The 14,160-nt window shown below is 39.9% G+C and overlaps 2 protein-coding genes across 2 annotated transcripts; one reads left to right on the top strand and one right to left on the bottom strand.

Annotated features, from left to right (window-relative positions):
* Window positions 1–3,555: 3,555 nt before the first annotated feature.
* LOC117398196 (zinc finger protein interacting with ribonucleoprotein K-like) lies at window positions 3,556–7,003 on the bottom strand. Its single transcript, XM_033997177.2, has 2 exons — window positions 6,258–7,003; window positions 3,556–5,041 (listed from the first exon to the last, which is right to left on the bottom strand). The coding sequence occupies exons 1-2, from the start codon at window positions 6,763–6,765 to the stop codon at window positions 4,398–4,400; spliced, it is 1,152 nt and encodes a 383-aa protein (XP_033853068.1). The 5' UTR covers window positions 6,766–7,003; the 3' UTR covers window positions 3,556–4,397.
* Window positions 7,004–9,729: 2,726 nt separating this feature from the next.
* Window positions 9,730–13,721, top strand: LOC131723315 (zinc finger protein 19-like). Its single transcript, XM_059016932.1, has 2 exons — window positions 9,730–10,599; window positions 11,221–13,721. Exons 1-2 carry the CDS (start codon window positions 9,993–9,995, stop codon window positions 12,270–12,272), a joined length of 1,659 nt encoding a protein of 552 aa, XP_058872915.1. The 5' UTR covers window positions 9,730–9,992; the 3' UTR covers window positions 12,273–13,721.
* The last annotated feature ends 439 nt before the right edge of the window (window positions 13,722–14,160 follow it).

Below are 14,160 nucleotides of genomic sequence, written 5' to 3'. Positions count from 1 at the left end.
TGAGTCGTAGTTAATTTTAATTTTTTAAAAATTTTATTTACATGTTGAAGTGCTAATTTTATACGTGATTCTGTCCAGATAGTGCAGCTCTAGTAGTTTGGGAAAGCGTGTAAGCTGACGCAGAGGCTTTGATCAGATTGTATATAAATATAATGTAACGAGCATGCAGGTGTAACTTGTAGTGTAGGTAGGGTTCCCTGGAGTGCCTCCTTATGACTGTGTGATCCACAGACAAGAGTTATTCCTTGAGCCCAGGTACAATGCAGCGCTTCCTTGTGTATTTGTATGGTTTCCAATTGCCCCCTGCATGCTACAGGGAGGAGTTGTTTGGTATTAACCCCTTCTAATATTGCATGTCCAATATATTGATATTTATATATTTAGTATCTTTGCATGGTGTATAAGTTGTCCTTAATGTGGCATACATTTAAGGGATGCACCTTTGAGCAGGGTTCGGATACGGCCGAATACATAGGATCCCTCTAGTGTATGCAGTTCTTCTTTAAATAAGAGAAACGATATTGAACGTAGCCTTTGTATTTAATAACAAGAACACGTCTGATTGTTTCCAACCATGTACCACTCTTAATGAGAAGTGTAATCGCTGCTATATGTTGGTCTAATACCCCATGCTTTTAAATACACTGTGGCAATTGGACGGCTTTATTTAATTCCACCTCCCCTTGTTTTTAGGAAAACTTTAATGCATTTTACAGTGGCGGTGTTGGGACTTCTGTTGGGTGCCACTGGGTGACTGCTACACACACACACTAAACACATCATGCAGCTACTGAATTCAAACATACCCATATGCAACAGCACATTCACATCACGTTTACAGCTGTCGGATGTGCAAGCCGTTGTTGAACAATATGCTTTAGTAAATAAAGTTTTACGTTACTGTAATGTGCCAATAGAGGTTGAACCATTTGGGAACTGCTGTGTTATTAATTATTTTTAAACTATTTTGTTGCCTATTTGATATGTGTTACATGAATTGCTTGAGCAGTTTATTAAATGTATTTAATTGTGGTTTGCGATCCTATCCGGAGAGCCTTGTAACAACGATTAATCGTATTGCTTGAATTTTATTTTTTATACAGTAAACAATATCTATCAAAATAGTGCAACACCATTATTATAGATAACTTTGCACTCTTTGATTTACCCTTGTGGCAGCAGGTAAAGTTTCTATTTGTTTAATATTTCTTGCTTCACACGGTCCTGCCCAGTCAGAGACTCAGAAAGCCAATCAGCTGCTGTATAGGAATGATTGATGGAAACGATCCTCGCAGGCAGGTGTGTGTTTTTGGTAACAATTAAGTAAAACAATTCAATTAATTTAGCAACAGCTCGCACAATTCACACTCACTTTACTGAATACGTTGCAGTTTAGAGGTGATTTACAAAACCTGACTTCCTTAAAGTGTCCCGAGATTCTGGAGCCTGTTGGCAACCCTACACTCAGATCAGGTGACACTGTATTTCCATGACATTACCTTTTTGTCCACAGAATCCTAATTAGCAGCTAGTTTTCATGCTGTTGATGAAAGTGTGTGGGATGGAGAAACCCAGTGTGTTCACAGGATGCATTAACTAGATAAGAACAGCAGTGAAAGTAAACTTACTGGTAGATCAGCCACCCACCTTGTTCAGGAAATCAAAACTTCTGAAAACTACACATGATCACTACCTAAGGTGTGTTTTATCATTTTAATTCATTTGTAAACATGTCCAGGGATTACATGTGGCACCGAAACAGTTCATTTCTAAAGAACACCACTTGCAATGGAAGTTTATTGACATGACCACAGAATATAACTGCTTTACAAACTGTATGTCAAAGCATGTGGCCTATAACACACATGAGCGCAATATACCAGCTGAGAGGTCAATGTAATTTGCTATTGCTGAGATATGAGGTCTTCCATAATTGTACGGATAGATTCTCTAAAGACTCTCGTGCATGGTTAATGGATTGGTTTTCATAGCTATGATACACAAAGCAGAGCCCTTTTTTAATGGCCTAAACTGTGATGTTCTGTAGACCTGCATCTTCGCCTATCATTAACAGAGCCGGTAGCAAAGCCTGCTGTCACTCACACTACACATTTATAAAGACTGTAAACTCTGTTTAGGGAGTACAAGGTTTAATCTGAGATTTCACTGTAAATTGTCTATATATATATATATATATATATATATATATATAAAACAGATAAACAAAACCGTTGACACCATACTACACATCTACTAGAATATTATTAAACTGCGCTTTCTTTTCAGCGATGTATGCTAGCTTTCTATTTTCGTCATACAATGAAAGAATCTGACAGATTTACAATTCCTTTTTCATGAATTAAATGACCTTCATATTACTGAGACTAGACTGCTGCTGGCTTCTTATAGCTGAATTCCTTAAACAATGTTTAAAGCTTAATGAGTGGTCCATTAGTCATGATACATTCACGTAGAGACAGAAACACCATTCTCATGAAGAGCTCTGCCTATCCTGACCTGGAATGTGGGGAAAAAGAAAATCACTTTTTAACAAAGCTCTATGCAAAATCAGGTGTCTAGCCTTTAAGACACAGGGCAGAAGTCTGGCACAGACTATCATGCACCTGACAAAGATATCCAGTCTTCACAAGAGGCCATCCTTCTTGTAATTAGATTACTGCTCATCACACAAAGAAGCTGGTTTGAATTGCTCTACATTAGACTGCACCAGCAGGTTCCTACCATGTGGCTGGCCTGCGTGCTTTCTCTGGATTCATTGCAGCACCACGGCTTCTCTATAGTGGGATTCCACTGTATTTCAGCCCTCCAGACCCCAAGAAACCCTTCCTACATCCAGTGCAAGGATACCATCTCTCTCCTGTGTGAATATGCTGGTGGCCTGTCAATGTTCCTGACTGAATGAAACACTTCCCTCCTTCATTACAGCAATGCAATTTCTCTCTTGTACAAATCTGCTGGTGTCTTTACAGGTCTGTTGACCAAAAGAGAATTCTTCATGGATTCAGTCCAATGGTATGGGCCTGTACTCAGAGAGGCACTCACACAATTGCAGGTAGTGTTCACTCACCCTCCAGCACACAGTGTCACTCCACCTACACTCCATTAGGCAGGGTGAAGAGGCTCTGCCACTTCCAGTTGTGGTGTTCAGGGCTGGGTCTGTTACCCCGTTTTATCCCCCATCACATACTCTTGGAAAAAAGGCATGTGCTACCAATGTGTAACAGCTGGGTGAGATTTGTATTCTTCCTTTAACTTGGACGAATGTTGTGGTTTCTGCATTTGGTAACTGATAAAGCCCGAGGCAGAAGGGTGCGGCATTTTAACAGTGCGGTATTACTAGTCTGCACCCAGACTCACAGGAGCGGTATGCAGTACGCGGTACAGTACAGTTACCAGTTACTATGTACCCGAATATAATTCACATATATGGCCAAAAGTTTTGCATCACCTAAAAGAATATTAATAATGACAACAAAAAAAACCCTTATATGAACATAATTTCAATATTTTATTTAACATCATGCAATCTAAGAAACTACTGGAAATTGCAATAGTAGTACAGTATTTCATTTTAGTTTTAACAATGTCACATTTTTTCAATTTCTGGGAAAATACAAAGCGAAATGTAATTTCAATGTGTCAGTAACAATATTAATTCTATAGGGCGTGATGCAAAATTTATAACCTACTAAATAAAAGCACTGGTTTGTTTTTCAACATTGTGTTTCTCTCACCTATAAGCAGGTGTATGAAATGAGAGATCTGAGCTGAGCAAAGAAATGTACAATATGTTGCTCACAGCGAATACCCTACTACTGAGGTGTTAGAAAATATATCCTTTTACAGCCAGTTATTTAGTAAAAATAGTAGTGAACTACAGAAATAATAAAAAAGGCAGGAACGATGTATAAAATACTGACTTGCCTGTCCTTGTATGAAATATGGGAGGGATCAAACACTTCAGGGTGCTTGGGCAGCTCTGTAGTCTACAGTTTATAATCTGTCCAACACCATATGAAAGCAATGGCAGCGATACAGGTGGCAAAATGCCTCACGTGCCGCACCGTGCCTGTCTGTCCTGTCACTAAATGTTGTACTCAGTCTTCACAGTTATTACTGCCGAAATTTTAAATGTTGCCATACTCTCTGCATTGGTAGTAAATGCATAACGTTTTAATAAAATTGTTAAACTATGTGTGAAGAGCTAATGATTAATACTTCTGATTTTCAATATAAACTCCACAGTCCTGAACGGACAGTCCGACACTTCTTCCAGACAGTAGTATTAGGTGGCTCCAAGTCACATTCAACATTTGTCCTCTAAACTATCCAGCACATCCAGTTCACACTCATTCAGGGACGTTTCAGAAAACAGGTCACAGTCTCTCTCTCATGTGAATCTGCAGGTGTTTTTTAAGGTGTTGTAACTGTTTGAAACTCTTCCCACATGCAGTGCAGCCGTATGGTTTCTCTCCGGTGTGAATTCGCAGGTGTAATGTCAGCGTTCCAAGCTGAGTGAAACTCTTCCCACATTCAGTGCAGCGATACGGCTTCTCTCCTGTGTGAATTCGCTGGTGTCTTTTCAGATCTCCTGAAGTACTGAAACTCATTCCACATGCATTACAATGATACGGCTTCTCTCCGGTGTGAATTCGGTGGTGTCTTTTCAGCTCCGTTGACGTACTGAAACGCTTCCCACAATCAGGGCAGCGATACAGTTTTTGTCCAGTTTGAATTTGCTGCCGTCTTTCAAAGTGGTCAGAACCCCCCTCTTCAATGGGGTCAGATTCAAGTTCAAGAACCTCTTCTTTAATGATGACCGACTCAATTCCAGGGATCTCTTCATTAACGTGGACAGGATCCAGTCCAGGTTTCTCCTCCTCCCCTTCAATAGATGTCAGCTCTGGAGCCTGCTTTGGACTCCTGCACCATTCCTGGTCAAAGAGCTCCTCTTGAATGGGAACTGATTCTGCCTTCGACCCTTCCTCAGCATGAGGGAGAGCATTTCTCTCTCCAGGATCTGTGTCAAAGAAAAAAATAATTTTCACAGTTATGAACAACCTCCATTGCCAAGCTGTTCTTCTACTAAACCTCACAACTCTCCACTATACTGGACTGCATGGCACCCAATTGTATCAGTACTTGCATCATCTTATACTTGCACTGAACTGCTCCACACTTTGACGTATTCCACTACTGCTCTTAATTATACCTATTTTCTGTGTTTTGTACTTTTATTTTACTCTTAAAGCTATCCATATTCACGTTGTTTGTAACTGCTCTTATATGAAATCGTTCTTATCCATTTATTATACTTACAACTTAATGGAATTTACTCTTATAAACAAAATTTAAGATGAACTGCTCTTAGTTGAATTCCCTCAAATGTAATTATTTACTGCATTCTTTATTTTGCTCGTATTTGAATTTAATCTTATTTGCTACTGATTTTACTGTACATTATAACTGCTTTTATCTGCAATGTGATTTTGTAATGCAATATTTTGTAACAACTGTAAGTCGTCCTGGATAACGGTGTCTGCTATAAATAATAATAATCATAATAATAATAATAATAATAATAATACTGTACAAGCTGTTTATTTGGTGAACTCTTCAGATGAAACACATTCAAATCAATTCAAGTAGTATTAAATGTGTAAAACTCATTTTATCTTATGGGTGGGACACGTTTCTCTTGCTACATCAAAACTCTTAATTAAACTATTTCAGATTTTTCAGAAAGACAATGTAAGCATTTAAACACATTTTATTTATTTGAAACTAATACACTCTTCAAGCCAGCTGTGTATGAACCCATCATTCAGATAATTCTTTTAAAAACAGGGCAACAGTTTTGATTTGAGAAATAACCAGTATTTCACTAAGCCATATTACATAAAGAGAATGTGCAAGAGCAGTTTTTTTCCTGTTTGCTGCAAACGTATTCTTATTTAAAGGTGTAGTCAAAGAATTACTGTACAAGTGACACGAGTCCAGGCAATATATCATAATCTACGCGTCACAGAATTAATTTACAGTACAAGTGTAGAAATATTATTTCAAAACATGTGATTATTAAGAACTGGTTTAATCATGTTTTTTTGACTCGTATTATAACAAAAATATTACATAGTTACTGAATTTCAGTTTTTAACAATACATATTTTTTCAGATGCTCCGTAATTTAGAATGTTATTTATTTATTTTTTCTACTAAAACTGACGTGAATCTACCTTCCACTGTTCTCCATCCCGCTGTGCTTGTGTGGTCCCTGTGTTCACCACCTTGAACAAGCACTTCTGAACAGATTAAAACCCGGGAGCTTTTCAGTGCGGGCTGGGCTGCAGGCACCGGGTCCCTGATCAGCTGAACTGGTGCAGTGGAGCGATCCCGGGCAGGGGCTGACCGGCCGGGAGCAATAATTTGTGTTTCAGTGTTTGTGAGAGAGTGTGTGAAGTTCTTATCGACAGTGTTCGTGCATTCTCGTTCTCTTACGGCTTTTAAATCGCTCTCCGCGATTTCCAATCGCAATCTCACGCTTTCGAAATCTTTGTCTCTTTCGTCCAGTCTGAGGTGGAAAACTGCACATTTACTGTCCACGAACTTTGCTAACGCAGACATGACGCTCAGCACAGCCGCTTTCACTGCAGGCTCGATAGCAGAGGCGAGTTCTTCTTCCAGGAGAGACGCGGAGGATGCACAGAGATCCATCACCTCTTTCATTTCACAGGCTGATTGCATTGTTGGTTCTCTAATAAATAAAATAAAAAACACCGCTTTGTTTGATGTGGGGTAGCTGGTTGCCCTGTCTTGTATATTTACAACACTGTTTGTAAGCAAGGACCGCCTTTAACAACTGTCCACAATGTCCAGCAAACACAAGCTCTGAATCCACAGCTGTGTTTATGTTTCTCCTCTGAAAGTCCAGCACAACGAGTTTCCGCCCCAGTACCAGCGTCACTTCCGTTGTTCTCTAGTACCTCCACGTGGAATCAAAACAACATGTTCCTGTGTCAATGGGTTCCGTTTTTAACAGATATACAAGACCGTGACTTGTCTCTCTACGTTTTGACGGGCAAATTAAAACTTTTCTAGCTATTTTCTACAGCCTCAGAGGGCACAACACGTTTATACGATAATATAAAGAGAACACGATGAAGCTAAAATGTGGGCAATAATCCGATATACATACACTGCCGGAGTAACGTCAGAAAATAGATCCCGGTAACGTTTCTTGACGGTCTGTATATCGAATTTAGCATCCCCGTACTATTAAGAGGAGTTCATTTACTTAAGTTGCAACGGTTGCATAGAAATACGCATCCCCCTACAATCATCAGGACATGATTTATGTGTGAATCTATATTGATATTTAATCACATGCCTTCATTATTATTATTATTATTATTATTATTATTATTATTATTATTATTATTATTATTATTATTATTATTTATTTCTTAGCAGACGCCCTTATCCAGGGCGACTTACAATTGTTACAAGATATCACATTATACATTATTTCACATTATACAGTTATCACATTATTTTTACGTACAATTACCCATTTATACAGTTGGGTTTTTACTGGAGCAATTTAGGTAAAGTACTTTGCTCAAGGGTTCATGTGGTCCACTGAAACATAAAAACATTGACGGTGCTTCAGAGGTATTTTGCAGTACATGTAGAAGGGGTACACACTGCAGGACTGCATGTAGCTTATGTCAAAGACATTATAAGGGTTAAGGGTCAGGGTCAGAGTCAGGGGTCAGGGTCAACAGGTAGTGTAGTGGTCTCCTGAACCATACTGGCAGTACTATTATACTCATATTAATATTGTGCAATATTATAGTTCTTGAAAATGCTGTGATAATATTAGTGCCATATTTGTTTGTGATGTTTTTCAGTTGTGAAAATTGCATAATATTTACATTTTTCTTTTCAGTTTCGTACATTGAGGTGTGTACCACAGACAATGTGAAAGAGAAAGTTAAGATCAGTCAGAAAAGGAGCAAACTGAAGCAAGCCTGTGTAAAGGAGAAAGCAGCCAGGGCCAGTGAGGAGCCTCACAATGTATGTGTAACACTTGAGTACAGATTTATTTTACAAATAACAAACATATGGTTATGTACATATTACATACATCGGCATATCATGCAGGTGTTTGAAGAAATCAAATGCGCATAATTATGAGACAAGAACTGGTGTATTTTTTTTTATCTAAAAGTACATTCAAAACATCCATCCATCCATTATCATTAACTGCTTACTCCTTTACAGGATCGCAGTGAGCCGGAGCCTAACCCAGCAGACACAGGACGCAAGGTGAGACAACACCCTGGACGGGACGCCAGTCCATCACAGGGCACCACACACACACACACACACACACACACACACACAGAGGGCAATTTAGAGTGACCAATCGACCTGGACAGCATGTCTTTGGACTGTGGGAGGAAACCGGAGTACCCGGAGAAAACCCATGTGAACACGGGGAGAACATGCAAACTCCACACAGACAGTACCCTAGGCCGGATTCGAACCCAGGACCCTGGCGCTGTGAGGCAGCAGCGCTAACCACTACACCACTGTGCCGCCCACATTCAAAACATGTAATTTAAAAATATTTTGCATACAGTTACGTAATACTAAAGCAGTTCTTCAGGATGTGTCCTCCCATGGAACAAAAGGTTAACATCCAGCACTGGAAATACAAGCTGTGGGTGTGACTGCTGAACCTGTGCTTCCTGAAGACAGATTCAGCACTTGATTCCTGATTTCTAATAATCACTTAGACCCACAAACATGCATCAAAAATGTTGTTACAGTATGTGCAGAACATTCTCACTACTGTGGTGCACATGGGGCTGTTATGAAAGGGTTAATGAAAAAAAAACACAGTTTATGTAATTTATTTGTGTTTTATTCATCATATGTTATAGCAATTACAGGTTTGAAAACATTATTATTATTTTCAAAATCTGGTACCTGGGAAGGTGTTTCATTTTTACAGCTGGAGTTAAAGTTACTAACAGTCCCACCACAAAATATAGAAGTGTAGTGAATTGTAGCTGTTTTTGTTTAGTGTTACTTGGAAATTTGAAACATGCAGTTTTGCTTATAAAACCACTTTCTCATAAATCTAGAACACTGTGATCATTTAAATTAGAGTTGCAATTTTAGCCTGCAGGTAAACTCTGTATCCTAAGAAGTTTATATATATATATATATATATATATATATATATATATATATATATATATATATATATATATATATATATAGTTATTTCAAAGTATTCAGTGCAGCAACTGGTTGTAGTCACACTATTGTCCATTTCCTCACATTTACTGCACAGTTAGCACGCAGTCCTGCCATTTGGTAACTGGCATTTATGTATTTACAGCAAGACTAGGAACAGGGATTTCATTGACCTTTTCTCTCGAGCAATTCATCTCATAAGCATAAGGGTACCTCAAAATGTTCTCCTTTTTCTAGTAAAGCAGCACCACTGTGGATGGGGAGTTTGTTGCTGGGTAACTTCACTCAGATTGCTCACTAAATATCCTCGTATCCCTGAATGTTTTTCGTTTTAATAATATTACGTCTATGATTCTGATTTTACTACAATAATAAAACGTGTTAATTACATAAAAAACATTAAGTTATTTATTTACTTTGTTTCCTTTTGGGTAGATGGCGCCATTCTACTTTTTAATAAAGAAGTAACAAGCGGAAGTGACGATCGTGCTTGGGCGCAGGTTGTCTGTGAATGAGGAAAGGTACGCCACGGATGGAGATTCAGAGTGGAATTCGTCCACATGCTGTTTTCTCGCTGATATTTAGAGGCTTTTGTTCATGAAAGCTGCTGATACTACTGTAAAGATTACAGGCAGCTGCTGGTTTAGGCGGTGCATTTGCAAAAGTAGAGGGCCCATTGAAACCCGACTGAAATTAAAGCAGAGATGGATATCTGCGGATCCTCCGCGTCTCTCCTGGAAGAAGAACTCGCCTCTGCTATCGAGCCTGCAGTGAAAGCGGCTGTGCTGAGCGTCATGTCTGCGTTAGCAAAGTTCGTGGACAGTAAATGTGCAGTTTTCCACCTCAGACTGGACGAGAGAGACAAAGATTTCGAAAGCGTGATGTTGCGATTGGAAATAGCGGAGAGCGAGTTGAAAGCCGTAAGAGAACGAAAATGCACGAACACTGCCGAGAACGCAACACAGTCTTTCACGAACACCAGTGAACAGCACATTAATATCATCCAACTACCGAGAAGGCAGAAGGAAGGGCACCGTGTGAAAAGCGTTTCATTTTTCACTGATGATGAATCTGTAAATCACACAGTCAGCGACGGTATTATTGCTCCCGGCTGGTCAGCCCCTGCACGGGGTCGCTCCACTGCACCAGTTCAGCCAGTCAGGGACCCGGTGCCTGCAGTCCAGCCCGCACTGAAAAGCTCCCGGGTTTTAATCCAGGAGGATGGAAGCTATTCCGAGCAGGACCTGCTGATGCGAGGTGATGAACACAGGGGCCACACAAGCACAGCGGGGTGGACGAGAGCAGTGAAAGGTAGATTTGAAGCTGAATTTACGTCAGGTTTTAGCAGAAACCTTGACGTGGTTTCAGGGAACATAATTAATTTACAACCTGACGTTTAATTTTAAGTAATCGTTTTAAATGTAAGACAAACTCTAAAAGTTGATGGTGTTCATTTTTATTATGAATAAATACATACATAAACAAATAGGGGTCTAAAAAATGTGTGAGCCTGTAAGGCTGTTCAGTCCCAGCATGCCAAACCAGAAGTAGTTTCAATGTAATCAGCATGTACAGATGAGGGGCTGGGAGCGTGGAAATTCAATGCAATCGGACAACTTGTATAATTCACCACTTTGTGCATAGGACTGATAGAAGCAGGCAACATTCACGTTTCTACAAATGCAGTTGTTTAAATAAAGAATGGAATTCAATTTTATAAGACCATTCCTGTACTTGAAACAGAATCCATTATTAGGTAATAATAATAATAATAATAATACGATAATTGGCCCTGAGACAGGTCTATCATTTTCTTTGGGACATTGCTATTGGGGCTCATTTCAATCATCCTAACGTTGTAATGTCAGGTTACCTAATGTGCAATCTGGTGTAATTGTAGATTTTAGTCTTTCACTTTTCTCTTTGACACAGATCCTGCAGAGAGAAATGCTCTCCCTCATGCTGAGGAAGGGTCGAAGGCAGAATCAGTTCCCATTCAAGAGGAGCTCTTTGACCAGGAATGGTGCAGGAGTCCAAAGCAGGCTCCAGAGCTGACATCTATTGAAGGGGAGGAAGAGAAACCTGGACTGGATCCTGTCCATGTTAATGAAGAGATCCCTGGAATTGAACCGGTCATCATTAAAGAGGAGGTTCTTGAACTTGAATCTGACCCCATTGAAGAGGGGGGTTCTGACCACTTTCAAAGACGGCAGCAGATTCACGCTGGACAGAAACTGCATTGCTGCACAGAATGTGGGAAAAAATTCAGTACGTCATCAGATCTGAAAAGACACAGACGAATTCACACAGGAGAAAGACCGTACTGCTGCACTGATTGTGGGAAGAGTTTCAAAACCTCTGCAGATCTGAAAAGACACCGTCGCATCCACACAGGAGAGAAGCCGTATTCCTGTAAGTGTGGGAAGAGTTTCAAACAGTTACAGCATCTTAAAACACACCAGGAAATCCACACCAGACAGAAACCGTATTGCTGCAATGTATGTGGGAAGTGTTTTAGCCAGTCAGGAACACTGACATTACATCAGCGAATTCACACAGGACAAAATCTGTATCACTGCATTGAGTGTGGGAAGAGATTCATCACATCGGCACAGCTGAAAACACACCGTCGCATTCACACAGGAGAGAAGCCATACTCCTGCACGCAGTGTGAGAAAAGCTTCAAACAACTGCCACACCTTAAAGCACACCAGCAAATTCACACGGGAGACAAACCTTACCATTGTACTGACTGTGGAAAGACTTTCATCATGTCAACAGACCTTAAAAGACACCAGCGAATTCACAGCGGAGAGAAACCGTACAGCTGTGATTACTGTGGGAAGAGTTTCACCCGCTCAGGAACACTGACAGTGCATCAGCGAATTCATACTGGAGAGAAACCGTATCACTGCACCACATGTGGAAAGAGTTTTACTTTCCATTCTCAAATGAGGAAACATAGCTGTTTGCAACATGGGTAGAGCATGCAGTGGGTTTGTAAGGTATTCTGTGGCAGACTTTAGAGCATCACTGTCTGTTACTGAAACTGACACAAGCGACTGCGTCTCCTGCTTAAAAGATGCATCTTTGGACTGGATTTTGATCCAACTGTGCTGGACCTTTGCTAATAAATGATAATGTAACATTATTCACATGCTGAAAGTCTAGGCTCTGGCACTGCCACCTAATTGGCTATAAAAGTTGTATCTTGGGAAGAGCTTGTCTGATTTTGGTTAAACCATGCATGGGCATTTTCTGTGATGCACAGAGCAAATGCTAGAATGAACAAATGGTGCATGAAAACTTAGTTTTGGAAAAATGTACAAGTTACTGCAACCCTGATTGCAGCAGGTTCAAACCCTGCTTTATTCAACCAGCTCAAATGCTCTTTAAATAATAATAATAATAATCAGAACAGAAATATTTTAATGTAACGTGACTTTTTTTTTGACATATGTACCATACAGGATGTTGGCTTTATTGTATCTATTTTTAATAAACATAAAAAAGTGATTATTTTCATATAAAGTACAATGTGTTTCCTGTGAGAAGTTGAGGAAGACAGGCGCATTGTCACTACGGTAGTTACTTCAACCAGGCCAGAATAAAGGATGGAGGAACATTTCCATAGCAACCTCTACACTTCCTGTACAGGACTGAAGTCAGGGTGCTGCCAATGCTAGCCCAGTTGTGTCCGCGTCATTCACATATTTTGTTCTGTACAGCTATAAACACTAACATCAGAAAGCAATATTTTAACATCCGAGGGTGTCTCCGGCCCATCTGGATACACAGGTTCAAACCCCAGTGTAATTTTTAATACATTTCTCATGTACAGAAATGACCAAATGTGACAGGCTGACCGGGGTAAGGAGACTCAGAGTCAGGATGTGCAGGGAAAATAAAAGACTTTTAATTTAACAAAATAAACAAAACAAAAGGCACGATGGCCAACCAAAAAGACAAACACAAAAACAGGCTTTAAACAAACTATATCAAGAAACCACTCGTTCTCTCACACACGTCTTCTCACAGTCACAAACACTCCCCAACTCACATACCCAACCACTCCCTTTTATACAGGTGCCTGGGCTAATTGGGCAATTCGCACCTCATTAGCCCAGGCACATTCCACACATTCCTCACACAAACTCACTGAACCACATCCCAAACTCACTCTAAACAATACAAAAAACACAAAACCACCACAAAATAGGCTGCACCCCATCACACCAAGTTAGAATGAAGATGTGATATCTCCAGTCAGCTCTGGTAAAGATGTATCCACCTGCTGAGCACGGTTCTTTCAGAACGAGGCTGTGTTCTGTGGAGCGTCAAAACAAAAAGAATGGCACCTTTTGGAAACCTGTGCACAGTCATGACCACGAGACTTTGAGTAAACACAACAGTGAAAGATGGGGTTTTGTTCTTATTACGTAAAGCAGTGGTTTCTGTTTTCTGGTGGTTTACTCTAAATTCCTTTTATTAACAGTAAACGATCTGTGAAACGCACTTCAGCTTCATGGTGAAAGGTTTTGCATCGCCCTTAGAACTAATTTTGCTTCATGAAGTTGAATGAAAGCTGCTGAATAATGTTACATTAACATATTGAATTGCATACCGCTTCGTAGTTTTCAGTAAACTCATTAAATTTTAAAAATGTGACATTGTGACGTGTACTTTGAGTATTTATAAATAATAGAACCGCTTGGGTCAACATTGTGTATTAAAATCTGTTTCTGGTTTCTTGGATGTGGATTTCATCATTAGTGGCACGTTTTTGATATTCTGTTCACAGTGAGTCGGTACATTGGAGATAGAGGGGTCAGCTCTGGCCCATGAGAGCTGCAGGGGGTTCAGGTGTTTGTT

Source organism: Acipenser ruthenus, chromosome 54, assembly GCF_902713425.1.
Source record: "Acipenser ruthenus chromosome 54, fAciRut3.2 maternal haplotype, whole genome shotgun sequence".
Taxonomy (NCBI): Eukaryota; Metazoa; Chordata; class Actinopteri; order Acipenseriformes; family Acipenseridae; genus Acipenser; species Acipenser ruthenus.
Note: the sequence above shows the minus strand (reverse complement) of the source record. Positions and strands in the feature narration are given on the sequence as shown.